Source organism: Falco naumanni, chromosome 3 (genome assembly GCF_017639655.2).
Source record: "Falco naumanni isolate bFalNau1 chromosome 3, bFalNau1.pat, whole genome shotgun sequence".
Taxonomy (NCBI): domain Eukaryota; kingdom Metazoa; phylum Chordata; class Aves; order Falconiformes; family Falconidae; genus Falco; species Falco naumanni.
The window spans coordinates 72,035,312-72,051,041 of NC_054056.1; the positions used below are offsets into that span (position 1 = coordinate 72,035,312).

A 15,730-nucleotide genomic window follows, 5' to 3' on the forward strand; every position below is an offset into this window, starting at 1 on the left:
CAAGAAAAATATAGCATCTATTAGTATTATGCTAATTTAACATTATTGTTGTCAAAATTTAAATAGTCCTTAAATGTAGTTCAGTATTTAACGCACTTTAAAAAAAAAAGAAAAAGTCTGAGTTTGAAAATCCATTGGTTTCTGCAAAAAATTATACCCTACTCTTTCTGGTACTTTGACATATTCTACCTCTTGGACTACCTTCCAGCCATGGTCCCACAGATACATAGCTCTTTATATGACAGTATTGCTCAGTATTTGTGAATTCCTTTTCAAAAATATCAGAAGATACTTAAGAAAACCCAAATTTATGAGGACTATTGCTTAGTATTTTAAAATGAATTCTTAGTTTTGAGGTGAAATTAGAGATAAGTAGAAGAAACTGCATTTTTTAGAAGGGAGCTGAATTCAAGACTTCAAATTTATGGCTCAGCAGCTTGTTGAAAGAAGATTATGGAGAGTCCAGTCTTTCCTACTTATGGCAATGCAGAAGCTTTATTGAAAAAGAGTTATTAATTGAAAACCAGCTCAGAGTATAACTGAATACGGTACCTAAAGTGAGTCTGTGATTAATCTGAATGTACAGTGAGCCCCACTGTGTGTAAGGAGGAGTGACCAGAAGTATTTTACAAAATATGAGGACATGACCCTTAAATATAAAAGTACTACAAGTAATTTTGTAGTGGTTAAAATGAAATTTAAAATTATTAGTTATACAGATGAATAGTGAGCTTTTAGAAGAAATAAGTATTGAAAAACTAAGGTTTTTATACCTATCTCACAGGACATATAAAAATATTTAATTAATATTTCTTTTACTATCAGATTTAGCAATTGTGTTAATACCTAGTTCATTATCATGTGAAACTAATGCCTCAGCAGCTTTTTCGTATTATGTCAACCAAATTATTTGAGCAATGTAATACCCAGTGATTTTTTTACCTTACTCGGAAGAAGTTTGTTATCTGATGCTGACAGGCAAATTGTCTTACAAATATTACTGTTCTCCCTTAAAGCTCCAAGAGAATAAGTGTGTAATTCTTTCAGACAGAAAAAGTAAATGTTACACAATACAACAAAGCCTAGGTGTTCCTATAATTTTATTTTTAATCCACTGAAACTAAATTAAACTGACTTGGGTTGATGGTGGGATGGTGGAAGATATAAGACCTGTAAAGACTACAGAAAGCCTCTTTAGCTTCATTGCCTTAGGTAAAGGCATTTGTCTGTGCCACTGGCAACAGACCAATTTATTGAACTTTACCATGAGGAATTAATTTAGACCAATATGCTATGGTATAAGTATTAAATATATTTTTAAAATCACTAGCTACATTTCTATGGGCCGGTGGGTTCTGTCAAGAGGGTTAATTGTCTCATGTGTAATAGGTAATTGTGTAAAATTCCCCATTTCCTCTGCCATTTTACTACCCCCTGTGTCATATCAAATGCCAGAGTGTGAACTGCAAATGTTATCTCTACCAAAGTGAGGAGTTCAAAAGTAATGCAAACTGTGAACTCTTTGTGAGCAGGGTCAGAAGCATGCTGATAGACTGAGATGGCAGGAACAAAATAGGTTTAGCTGCAGTTTTCAACAAACTGCCTCTGTTTCACCCAAGTCAGAGTGAAAAGACAAGGATGGCAAGAAGGACCTAAAAAGCAAGGAGACATCTGACTGAGTAATGAAGCAACTGAAAAGCTGTGAATAGGAGTTTTAGGGGAAAGCAAAACAAGGAAAGCAATGAGCTTCAACAAGTATACCATATACAGAGCAAACTGATGATGGGAATATAAATTCTTTCATGAGATATTTTTCTTCCAGCACCGTCTAATGGTGCGAGTAGAAACTTCAGATGGGAACCAAAACTAAAGATGTCTCACCTACTGTGAATGAGGAAAACCTGGCTCACAAGAGGGTTCTACCGCAGGTCTTCTCTAAAGGGAAATGGTCCCTTCTCAGGCAGTGGTGCATTACAATGCTGCCTGCAGTAACTGAAGTTTCAAGCCTAATGACAGAGTGGAGAAAGAGAGAAACATGAAAACCTGACAGTCTGGGAAAGATGTGAGGTTAATGATCACCCTTCCTATGATGAAGAGATATGTTGGTCATGAGTGACTCACTCCGGTGTGTGATGAAAATGTCAGTCTAGTGACTGGTCCTAACATTGTGGCAAGCCTTCTGTCTCCCAGGAGCTTAAATCTAAGTGTTGTTTCCAAAGCCATCTAGCCAAGTGACAGTTAGCTGGAACTGTTCATTCATGTGGACATGACCAATTTCAGTGTGACTCTAAGCAGATCAAAAGTGACTACAAGACTCTTGAAGGAAGGCTGAGGGGGTCAGAGCTGTTGTAATGTGCTAGTCAGTCCTCCTGGTCATGCAAGAGAAGTGTGTTCTACAATACTTGTATACAGAGGCAGTGTCACCAAAGAGGGCTTTGGCTTCTTTGACAATAGCATTAAATTGCAAGAAAATACACGGTGAAATGGAACTGCTTAGCCTGAAGAAAAGAATGTTTGAACTTTAGAAAAGCTGCACAAAGAGCAGGAAATTTCTCCTTTGTTTCTGTGATGAATTATATGAGAAGTAACGGGATTAAATTGCAACAAGACTATTTTGATATAAGGAAAACTTCCAAAGCTAAGTAGATTTGTACTTGCTAATAGATTGACTCATGGGCATTGATAGTGCTGTCATGGCAGGACTGTACAAATCAGTTGGGCAGAAAACTTTGATCTTTTGAGTTGCTTCTGAGCCATGTTGTTTCTATTCTTTTGTATTACCATAGAATGAACATATTCATATCAGTACTTGCATCTGCATTCAGAAATACTAGGATAAGACAAACTATAGCTACCATTAGACTAAAGTTTTTCCTCTCTTTCTTGGGTATTCTGTGAAAACTTCTGAAAGTAAATACTGTATTTAGATGTGATATTGTCTAGAAGCTGTAAGTCAAAGGTAAAATTGAAGTTGGTGTTACCTACATTATTTAATTTCCTTGAGAAATGAGAAAGCATGAAGTCTGATGTTTTAAACCAGGAGAGACATATAGCTCAATTTTTAACAATTTAATGATCTGGTTTCAGCTGGAAGAATGACATGAGGTTGCTTATTCTGCAGTAATAACTGATGGACAGAGGGGCTAAGAGCTTCAGACTTGTTAATCAACCATCTAAACCAGATAATCAAACATCTAATTGATTATTTGTGTTTAGATAATTATTCCCATTGAAATCTATCCTCGTTAAATGCCAATCTCATCACCTCAAGTGTTGTGTCACTCTAACACTAGGTACATAACGGTACATTTTCATTTTTAGATTTGATTTTTCCTTCATGACTTTTAACTCCCTTATTAGCGGCTATGAATTACCAAAATTATAGCATAAGTATTTTCCAAATGAGAAAAACACCCATACTTGTGTTTTATATATGCATATTGTCTTGTCATCATCGAAGTTTCATAACAAACACGAATATTATAATGCATTAAATAAATGTTAGTCTTGCGGACTACATTTACCCTTGTAAACTATATGTAAACTTTGAAAAAAACAATTCCACCTACAAAAAAGGTTCTGACTAGAACAATGACATTTCTTAATCATATCTAGCACATTTGTTTAATAAGATTTATTGTTCAACAGTTTTTATACTCAAACGTTTTTCATGTGTGTTTGTAGAGACAGATGTGTATTACTGCTATGATTTTGTGAAGGGGAGTGTTCAGAATTTTCTTCACTGTGCCCTTACTTCAAGTCTAGTTCTTTTTTTTGCCTTAACCTTATTGTTTTTACAAGTGCAGATATCTTGAAGTTCCAGGGTGTTGGTGTTTTGTCTAGTAATGTGTTGAGGATGTAACTTCTGCATTTTGTCATCTACTAAACCAGTCATCATGACCTGCTACTCCTAACATATTCTGAACTGTATGATTTTGCGGTGTTATCAGTCAAACTCAAGCATACTATTTTAAACTAACTCATGTAGTGATGTTCGGAAGTTTAGGATCCCACAGTAAGTCAGTGGTGGCCTGTGAAAATTAGTTGTAGATTTCTAGTGCCAAGCATTATCTCCCAACTATTAAAATCGTTGCCCTGTTGCATCTTTATTTTAGCAATCAGAGTTTTGAAAGTTTAGAATTTCTTTAATTTAATTTTTAACAGCGGTTCTAATCACTATTATACAGAGGAAGGATAATGCAACAGCTAAGTAAAACATTGACAAATAGGATGGCATTTCAGCAAAACTTTCCTTGAATATTGAGTATTCAAAATAACATATATTCTGGAGGCCTCTGATAGCTTCTAGACTCTAGTACTTCCAGCTATAGAAGGCTTAAAAGGTTTATATTTAAAGTATTTTGATTACAAGGGACTTGGAATTCATAACTGAAAAAACATTAGCTGGAATGTTATATCTGGAAGTTATATTTCAGATAGAAGTCCTTGGTATCTTCAAAGGAATACTGGGTTGATAGTTACTAGGCATACTACATCTTTACTTGGGAATCTACATATGTTTTCTTAAGAAGTAAATAGATGTGAATACCTATGAAGTATTCAGATGTATTTGCATTGCAAACTGGTTTTAGTAAAATAGTATAAATTGCAAATGAAAGTGGTACCCATAAATATATTTCATTATTTTCTGAGCAGATGTTTTACTGAGGATTACCTGCACCAGTTTTTTTCTTGGTGTGAATGATACTATAGTAAACATACTCCAACGAGCAGCTGCTATTATGATATAAACCACAATTACCCAGTTGCATTTCATTATCTGAAGCAGTGCTTCATGTATCTCATTCTGGGACAAGTTTTTTTGTATTTTTTTTCAGTTCTAATTGTTGTCTTTCTAGTAAATCTTTGGTAGAGAAACATCATGTTTCTTACTTTGACGTGGGACCATAATAGCTTTTTCAGGCACTGGCTTTCAGTTGTTACAATTGTCTGTTTAATAATATGTATGTTGCTGCTGGTATTTTAATTATGGATATTCACTGTTGTGAAACTGTATTGTTTGTAACACAGGTATATTCTTTAAAGAAGCACAATAAAAATGTTATCATTAAGGTAACGTCCAGACTTAGGAATAGATGTTACATATTGCAGGATTAAATTAAGTCATTCATCTGTTAAGTGAACCTTTTTTTCTTTTTCTTCTTTTCCTTTTAATTAAAGTAAAAGTAATTGCAGTGCTATTATTGAAACATCGAAGATGTGTGAAGACTAGGTTTTGTGCTTTTGTCCTTAGTGCTCCCACTATACTTTGCTGTAATAGGCACAAGACCTGTTGGTCTTTGTAACATCCATCCATTACTGCTGTGCTGGTAGTGTTCAATGTGTCACTGAATCCTTTTGAGTGGGAATGAAAATGAAAGAGGTTTGATGGTACGCAGGTTTTCAATCATAGTTCAAATGGCCATTTCTCCTTCGATAGGGCTCTTACATGCCATAAATTGTTAATAATTCTCAATACACAAATGTTTTCTTTGCATACATCAGTTCAAGACTTCTGTTAGGAATTTTTTGTATTCAATTGATTTGTTTTTTTGGGGAGTACTCCTGAGTCTTACTAGCTATCCTTTGTCATCCCCAAGAGTATTTATCAGATACCTGCATGTATGGGAGCTCACCAAAACATGCAAGCTCTCTGTATGCTTAGTACAACTGGGTAATACAAAGGCGGTCAGTACAAGAATTTAAAAGGAAGCTTGTGGAATTATAGATACGCTTTCCAGATGAGAACTCAAGACTATCTCAGGCCTTTCTTCCTTTACTTATATGTCGGATACAAAGTCAAACTTTTAGTTTCCAGGTGGATTAAGATGATCCAAAAGAACTAAGTGCTAATACTGAACCAGAGCAAAGGTCAATCTAGTCCTGTGTCTGGCGATAGCAAAAGTACAGTTATATTTCCCTCTGTCTTTCCAGCCATCTGCTACTTTGGGACTTCTTCGATCAGCTGATTAGGGATTTCCTGAATTATGCCTTCTGTGTCTTAATTGTCTATACTCTTTAAAAGTATTTGATCTCTATGTGTAATTTTTTTTTTACTCCTAAGAGTGATTTTATAACATTTGTTATGTAAGTTGAAACACATATCATCTTGTTTCTCACTTTTGTTATCATCTAGAAACCACAGTGAGAATGATTTAGCCTACAGGTATCTGTAGGAACAAACTCTAAAGCAGAGGTCATGTTTATGCTTATGCATTATTCAGTGTTGTATCAAGCCTATATAAATGTTCATATATTCTGGTTTTTCCCCTTCTTCCTTCAAGGAACTTGATGCTGAGTTCATTTGGGCTGAGAACATTTGCAATCCAGTGCATCTACTCTTGAGAAAAATACAAGTTAGGCCTGCAGATACTAGAAATCATGGCAGTAATCCAAATCTTTCTGTCCTTTGAACCATTTAGCTGGTAAATGTGATCAACAGAGATCAATAGAGAATGGCATCATCCCTGTTAGGTCAGGAGGCAGACATAAACGTTGCATTACATTATTTCCTATGCTCCCATGTTTTCCAGAACACGTTGACAGATCACTTTGCATATCATAGCTTATACAGATTTTCAACCTAAACTCTAAAATCTACTACAGCTTGTAAGACCAGCATCAAGAATTCCTACATTCAGTCTGTAGGCAGTTATACATATATTTGAATGTATTCACCAATGATTGATGTATTTCATATGAACTGTTGCATGCTGCTTTCAAACTTTTTCATTCCTTGCTTTTTTCAATGCGTATATACTCTTGGATAACAAAATTTCACAACCTTACCACAACCTAGCTATCACATTAAGCAAACAAAAGCCTAGCAAGGATAGAAAATAAGACTAACCAACTAATAATTCCAAATGTTAGTTATATATCTTTCTTACTCATTTATTAACATCAGATTATCACAGCATGGATTCATGTTTTTTTTCCAAAGTGTTACAAACTGTAATGATCTTGCTACCTGTTCACAATCACTTAACATCCTATTGGCATGAACTGTATTGCTGCTTTAATGCATGAAATAAAGTTAAGAACTATTTAATGAATTTACATTCTTGTCAAACTATTATATTTTAATTAGCCATTAATTAATTTAAATCAGCAGTTATGTAACACAAGGAATTGATGAAGGTGGCTACAGAGTCTAAATTGTTTGGGGAAATCCAAATATATGACCAGCATAATAATTGTAAAATACTAAAGGGTTCCTTTTTATTATTTTGAAATTTTCTGATAAGGAAGGAGACTTGCAAAGTTACATGACATCTGTGTAACTCGTGTAACCATGACTCAGTGGACTCATGATGGTTCGTTTACTATGATCTCAAAGTGCAAAAATCAAGGCGACCACGCCAAGGGGTTATGCTTCAATCAAACAGCACAATTTTATTGTTTACCCATAAAGCGGCATGTCATAGGTAGAAAGACAGAAAGTGAAGAAAAAAAAATAAAGTAAAAAGAAAAGGAAAGAGGATTATAGCTACCACCACAGGTCCAAGGCATCCCTATGGTCCCAGGTCCAGGCAGCGTCCTGCCGGTCCTTCCAATCATCGTGATCCTTGGTGGGGAAGATCTCCTAAAATTCGGTTGCTAAAGAGTCCTCTTTTATGCCAAGCAATACACGTTGCTCCTCCTCTGGCCCATGGATTGTTGTCAGTCTCTGCCTTCTCGAGCAAGGTTATCACACATGTTCTCGTTCGTTGTTACGACAACAGTTGTTATGTGACGTTATCGTAATTGTTCCTTCCAGTGCCGGGTATCAGGGAGCGGCATAGTACTCCTCGTACCGTGCAGTTCTTCTTCAGGGTTGCTGGGTCTCGGTGTCCATGAGGAGCACATTCCATCTCCAGGCCTCTGTTAGCACTGTTGAGACAATATCATTCTCTTTAGACAGACTTTTACAATGTGAAAGTGTGGGACAATCTGATTTACTGTCTTAAGTCAACATATAGAGCAAGGGCTGGTGCCTGCTCATTCCAAATGTTGATCTTCAGTCTTGGCTATTCCTGAAGGTAGTCTGAAGGAATGGTCTCTGTTATGCACTCTGTCCTGACCACTAGCACCTATAATGCTATGGCTTCATGGAGAGAACCAGCTGTGATATCTGAGAGTCACACTGTCATTAATCATCTCTCCCAGTATCACATCAGAACTGTCAGCCTCTCATTAACAATACAGTTTTTCAGGAAATATGATTAAAGCAAGCATGTCACACATGGAGTTTTCAAACATATGATTGCTTTTATTTAAACTTTTAAGAATTGGAAAAACCTGGAAATGGTGCCCCTATCTGTAAATCATACTGACCTCAAGAGTCCTTAGGGTGGCATGTGCTCATTGAAAGGCACATTTCATCATTGTCTCATGAGGATCTTGTGATTTCATTGGAATAGCAAATTTCATTAAAATAAATAGGTAAAAAAGGTCAAACAAACCCCTAATAAATAGCAGGTTTGTGATTACACTTAAAAACCTCTTATGGAAATAGGTAATATTTATTGCAGTTCTATTTGCTCAAGAAGGTCTGAAATATTATCTCCCAGTGGAGTGAACAATTCATTTCAGTTTCAGCTGAATGTGAAAGTTTAAAACAAGGTTTTTGTGATCTTAATCAGATGCATTCCAGCAGAGAGTAACAATAACGGGGTACAATTTACACAAACATATAAGAATATGGAAGGCTATTCTTCTGGATTGCTGCTTCTCTGGTTATTCATATTATAGATAGATAGATAGATAGATAGATAGATAGATAAGAGATATATAATCTACTTATTAAATTAAATTAGTAAATAAATAGTTAAGTAAGTTGTGATCATTGTTTACACCTGAAGCCAAAAGCTACTCATCTTGCTGAGGAGTGATGTGTTCCATGTTCTTACTTGTTTCTTCTGCAGAAAGTGCACAGCCGTGGCTGTGAAAATTATCCATCTGTGGTGGCAACATCTAGTGCATAAAATGAACTGAATTTGGCCATGGTTCATTCTTCTCCATGTCTCACTTCATATCATCTCTCTGTGCAGTATTCTTCATGGCTCTGATGTCCTAACATTTTTAACCAGCTGAATTTTGGAAAATATATAGCCATATGTGTTTGTACTCTTATCACAATCAATTATACTTTAAAACATTCTTCTGTGATAGTTTCTGCTACAATCTGTTCTGCCATTATTGGTCTCATATCAACATCACTTGCCTATTTACTAGTCAGATGCAACATACTGCAGATACTGCAGAGACCTTATTTTTGATGCCTTCTTCCTCCTTCCACATTTAGGTGATCCCCAAATCCCAAACTACTTTCTCTGTGGTGTTCTTAGATTATTTTTTTCCTAATCTGCATTCATGGAAATTAAACTAGAGTGGAATTCCACCCCTTACCACCTGTTTTTCGAACATGAAGTAGAAACAGATAGTTCTTGCTAGCTTCAGTTCAGCTTCGGTAACACTTCCTGTATCTTTGCCTTCAGATCAGAATTTTTTTACAAGCAGAGCTTCTGTTGTCTCCTTTTGTGCCACTCCTGGTTTTTTATTGCTCTGGATAGACTCATATTTCTAAAGAATGTTCTCAGAGTGCCTGCCTTTTTTTTTTTTTTTTTTTTTTAGTATAGTATCTGTCAGGGTGTTTTATTTAAAATTATGATGTGCATATATGTTTGCAGTGTATTGTACTGGTGTCCTCTGATTAAAACAAATGTTACTTATTTGCATCAGTTACATAGTGTTGTGTGCTGTGATTGTGCTCAATAAATAGATTTAAAAGAGTTCAGTATTGTTATGGAAGAGTGAAGGAACATTTCTGTTTTAGATAATCTGTCAAGTAACACGAGATTATGGTTTTTTTCTCTTTTCATTTGTGAAAAGTATTTACATTTAGATTTTGATTCTTAAGGATTGATGAATCTGGATCACCCATAGATTAAATTTTACTCAATGTATTTTGTAACGTGCTGGGAAGAATAATGTTGGCTAAAGAATTGCTTTCCTTACTCTCAAGACACTGTATCTCATGATCTTAAATATCAGTGACTTCTGCAGGCTAATTGTAGAACTTTTTTTTGGTTTTTATGTCACCTCCAATGTTCATGCATGTGAATGATAAACATTGAAGGTGTACGTAAAACTAATCGCACTTAACAATTTTTAGTTCCAGATAGAACTGAACACCTATAGTGTAGTTTGCAAACTATAACATAATTAAAAATAATGCATTTCAATAAATTATTACCATATAACCTGAAAGATAAACAAGATTGGTTTAATTCAGGGGTCCTCAAACTTTTTAACCAGGGGGCCGGCGTGCGGATGCAGTGGCAGGCAGTCATCTGCGGCTGCTTGGTTTCCCCCCCAACCCCCGGCGGGGGGTTCTGTAAATACCGGGGGCCAGATTGAGGACCCTGGGGGGCCGTATCCAGCCCACAGGCCGTAGTTTGAGGACCCCTGGTTTAATTCATCAAAGTAATAACAATTAAAAAAACTATGCAATGTAGGTGCTTAGATCATACTTTAAAAAATGAGCTGGAAATTTTTGAATGAGAAAATGATGTTTGGATGGTGCACTTACATTTCCCAGGAATACTTAAATGTACAAGGCTCCTAATGTGCTTTATTTATGTTAAAATTTTTGATCTCTATATAAGAAGTAAAAATACTACCAAAATATTTAATATATAGTTATATAAAATGTAAATCACCACTAAAAAAATATTTTCAGCATTTTGCTTAGAATATTAAAATCTCTTTCTCTTTACAATGTTATTTCATTATTCAATCCCTTCTCTACCCAGCCTGTATTTGTACTTGGGATTGCCCCAACCCACATGCAGGACCTTGCACTTGGCCTTGTTGAACTCCATGAGGTTCACATGGGCCCACCTCTCAAGCCTGTCCAGGTCCTTCTGGATGGCATTCCCTTCCCTCCAGCATGTTGACTGCACCACTCGGCTTGGTGTCATTGGCAAACGTGCTGAGGGTGCACTCAGTCCCACTGTCCGTGTCGCTGACAAAAATGTTAAACAGCGCTGGTCTCAATACCAACCCTTGAAGCTGGTGTACGTGCAAGAAAGGAGAGTGGAAATGATTTTCTCACACTTTTGATTCAGTGTACACTTGGAAACCAACTAGAATTGCTTGCCAGCATTTTCTTGACAGTAAGAATTACCCTTTGACAACAAAACTGTGGGATGTCAGTGACAGACTTACAGACTTGCTCAATATTTGCATGAAGAACACAAAGAAATTACCACTGCAGAAAACAGGCTGTTTTTAAAGTCTACAAAGCACTGTGCCGCTCACATCTCTGCATATAGTTATTTAGATATGATACTGTAAACACTGGAAGAAATTCAGTGATGATTCTTCTTTTCTTCTGAAAAAATACCATACCTGTGGCTTAAGCAGTGTACATGTTACACTGTGGTTTCAGGGCTTTCTGGGCTATACAATTGATTCCTAGTTGACACTGTTTTTAATTTAAAGATGTGTTTTACTCACTTACCCATAGCTACAATTGTGAAAAGTTAACATAAGAGAGCAAAAAATAAGTTGTAGGTATTAAGTATCTGCCATGAATGCACACAGTAAATTCACTAGGTTTGCTGGAAAGCTTAAAACAAAAATGAACATATTTGTGTTACCAATGGCAGTAACGGGCGTGTTCCACACTTCCTTATCCTTGTATTGGACACTTTGTGTCAGAAAGCTGGCCATGTTTATTTAGATGATGTCAGTGATCTGCATGGCTAAATACAAACTCCTCATGAATCAGGTCTTGGACTGGTTTTCTCTTTACTTTTTTTACCTGAAGATGTTGAATGTCTTTAAGAAAAAATTGTTTGAACAATTATCAAAATTGATTATGCACACTTGATTTTTCACGTAGGTAAAAGGGTAAAGGTTGTTTCAAAGGGTATTCCAGCCCAATTTTCCATCATTCTTTAAGGAAAGGATTTTGCTTAAAGCTTGGTCATTTTCGTGGATGGCAGGAAGCTGTTCAGAACGACTTATATAGTTAAATACTCTATGTTATAGCTGCTAACCAAGGGGAAAAAAAAAAAAAAAAAGACGTAGTGCAGAATTCAGAAATAATTTTGCATGTATCCTCCTTTCCTGTATTCTGAATAACAAAACAAACCACACAGTGACCACAGAAATGTCCCATTATTCACATGAGCTTATCAAATTTTCAGTCCCGGTACTGCAGGAGACTTATTTTTTTTGTTATTTGGGGTTTTTTTACATGCATAATTTGGAAGGGAGTGTCTGATATATGTCTCTAAAATCCAGTGTTCTGGGATTTTTTCTTCTAATTGCTAAATATTAATGTATTTCTTTATTCATTTTTATAGATAAAAAAAATCAACAGGAATTTCCCCGTAAACCAGCAGGTAAGAAAAAGAAAATTTGGCCTTGTTTCATTTTTAATTCTCTTTTCAACTTTATTAAATTGTGTGGTAGCTATGCATTATTCTAGTTCAAGAACTCTCAGTAGATTTTCTGTAAAGAGTACCTTGATGCCTCAAAATAGGTATTTTTTTTTTCTAAAGTCAAAGGGAACTGGAGTGTTTGGTCAAAATAATACCATACTTAATCTTTTCAAATTAACCTGTTTAATGTGTGTGTGTGTGTGTCTAGTTTTCTTCATATTGCATCTTACCCACTTTACTATAAAAGCAGGAATAGGATTTTTATGCTTTACAAAATTAGCCAGTATCCATCAATGTTCTAACATTCTAAAAATGTATTAATTCTATTGTCCAAATGAAGACATAAAAAACTAATATTTGCACAAGGTTATGGAGCAGGCTGGTAGCAGAATGTGAAACAAATTGAATCATCTGACTGTCTCCAAGTTCATCCATTGACAGTCTCATATTGCTGGAAGAAATTGTAATGCCTTGAAAAACGGGAGTAATATTCCTTGAATAAACATGATTGTTGCAAAATGCATCCATGTGCACAATTGCTGCTCTTCTTTGCAGCTGTGTGCCAGGTGATTGGATCCATGGGGCAAATAGATAAGAGCTGTGTATCTTAAAAAATCTATTCTTTTCACAATTATTGTTTGTTGTTGCTTGAAAAAGCAAACCTACAGGCAGCTCAAAGTTAAAGGCTGGAACTCTGAGGTTCTGGTCGCTAGAGTTTATAGTAAGAATGGACATCTCAAAAGTATCAGCATACATTTTAGAAAACTACGTAAACAAAACATGAAAAAAAAAAAACCAACGTTCAGGGTAAAGCTCAGTGTTTGTTAAAGTGATCAAAGATTCTGTTGGAACATAGCCTGTTCCTATGCTAAAGTAATATCATTAAATTGTTCTGTGATATAGCACAACAGTGGAAAATGTGACCGTTTTGTGGTGGGCTGCTTATCACAGAATGCATGTCTAGTAAATTAAACCAGTGAATTAAGTATGCATGTGTTGTGTACCACAACTATTTCATAATGGGGATTTCTTTTTAAGAAAATTGTAATAAAGGGAAACACAAATATGACTCATCAGAAGGAACAAATTACTTCCATGTAGGAGGAGAGAAATACATATAGGACTGAGCTGTAAACTTGCCTTCAGGAGGACAGATTTGAGGAATAACAGTGCTTTCATCTCTCTTACACCACATTTTCAGTAGTCAGCATTATTTCTTAGTTCCCTGCCTCTGGTCCAACTTTAATAATATGGAGATTATTATTGTGGAATTGTGCTGAGTGTAACTCACAAGGGAGGGGGACGTTACTATTTTGTTTGCTGCTTTCTTCATGAGAAGGTCCAAAAATCATAATGAATGAATTGTGATGATGATAAGAACAAATACATGAGTATGTATAAAGGAAGTTGGAATAATTAAAACTTCAATGATTAGGTATTTTTTATTAGCTTTTGATTTAAGATTTGTCATCTGCACTACAATTACTCAGATATTGAGATACTTTTATCTCATTCTTGCCTCCTGAAGTCACAGAAAAGAAATGGTTTGTCACATTCAGCAATTAAAGATAACACTTGCATTTCCAGAACAGTTTCTAAAATATCAATTATTATAATATCAATACTTTATGATATCAATTGCTGGTAGTGGCAAAGAAATGCTCCTGTATCAAAAGAAGGAAGGACAAAATGCCTAGTATACAAAAGTCAGTTAACTAGCTCCATTTTCACTCTTATGATTTACTCTGAACTTACCTCTTTGTTTTTATTGCTGTAAAAAATTACAGCAAAATGCAATGATCTGTGACATTATGGAACTCCTGGCATGTGTGGTCAGTAGGAAGGCCTTTTCCTCTTCATTAAAATTCCACCAGAAAGTAAAAATAACTTTCTCTGCTTGAATAGTTTGTTCATCATGTTGTCTGTTGGGGCAGCTTGTAATTAATGCATTCTTCTCTCATCAGCATCAATCACTGTATTCCAAAGGAATTACCGTGGACCATTTCAAGAAAGTCAGATAGAAGATCAAACTGAAAAGAGAGAGGCCAATTTGATGGGCAGTGAGACTGATAAGATCTCAGTGCCCATTAAATACTTAATAAGAAAAATGTTTATTGATCTGTGGATTTCTTGAAATTGTAGGGACCACTGATGTCAAAAACAAGACTCTGTTTTGGGGTTACCTTATGTAAAGAGGGTTGCGTTTTTTTATTGTAGAAGGATCTAGAAAATATCACCTAATTTAAGTTAAATAAGCTATTTTTGAGAGGAGTTAGAAAAGGCTACACAGATGTAAGGTTAATTTCTGTCTTTTTATATGCAGCAGACATGATATATAGGGAAGGAACAGGCCTTTTTGCTTTTTACATTAACACATCATTATGTGTCCGAATGTTAAATTATTTTGATTGCTTTTGTCATTTTGACATTTATTTTAATAAAATACATTTTTGTCTAAGAGGTTGAATAGCTAGTTTTAACTTCTTTTGCAAGCATATCATGAACTTAAGCTCTGAACCCAATCTGATTGGTTTTATTTCTAGATTTTTTGTTACAATATATTTTGCCTAAAATGACTAGACCAAATTACAACCATGTTACCTGTTTAGGATGTAAATGCCTCTATATCTTACTGTACACCCGGTGCATCTTGTTCATTAAAAAGCAGTAATAAGACAAACTGATGGTTTCCAAGCACCTATAATGAAACAAAATAATTCCTGAAAAATACAATACATTTCAGTATTCAACCTTTTCTCTCAAACATCCTTTTTGTGCTAAATATACATTTACTAAGGTGATTAATATCTTTCACACACTTAGATATTAATACTATTAAAAATGCATGTGAAGGTTTTGATTGCCTATCTAAGCAAAATTTTCCATAGAATTGTCCATCAACAGGGGCGACACTGCAAGGTAATCTTTCAACTGCTGTCTTCATCCTATTATGCTTAAAAAAAAAAAATAAAAATCATAATAACACTTAACAAATACCCATGGGGTTTTTTGTGAGTACTAGTGGGGTAATAGAAGGTTATTTTCACTTAGAATTTTGTATATATATATGTGCATATGCATATATAAAAATAAAATAAATAAGTACGTATGTAACTGTATATATATGTGGATGTTAATTACTTGTTAAAGGTAAGGGGCAGGAGATAGATGTCAAACTGGAATCAAGAACCGATACAGTTAGAATTGCTTTATGGATATATTCTTGATTTGGAGAAGAAAATATTGGCACAGACAGATCCAGTAGCATTAGAGTGATGTAACAAATGAACCTAAAT

The 15,730-nt window shown here is 35.2% G+C and overlaps 1 protein-coding gene across 3 annotated transcripts in view; it reads left to right on the forward strand.

Moving 5' to 3' along the window:
• SNTG1 (syntrophin gamma 1) overlaps positions 1-15,730 on the forward strand; it is a 353,771-nt gene that overhangs the window by 261,489 nt on the left and 76,552 nt on the right. For all 3 annotated transcript variants that reach the window (XM_040588489.1, XM_040588490.1, XM_040588492.1), the window contains one exon: positions 12,357-12,395. In XM_040588489.1, coding sequence (XP_040444423.1) covers positions 12,357-12,395 — 39 coding nt within the window. The remainder of the gene's footprint in view (positions 1-12,356; positions 12,396-15,730) is intronic.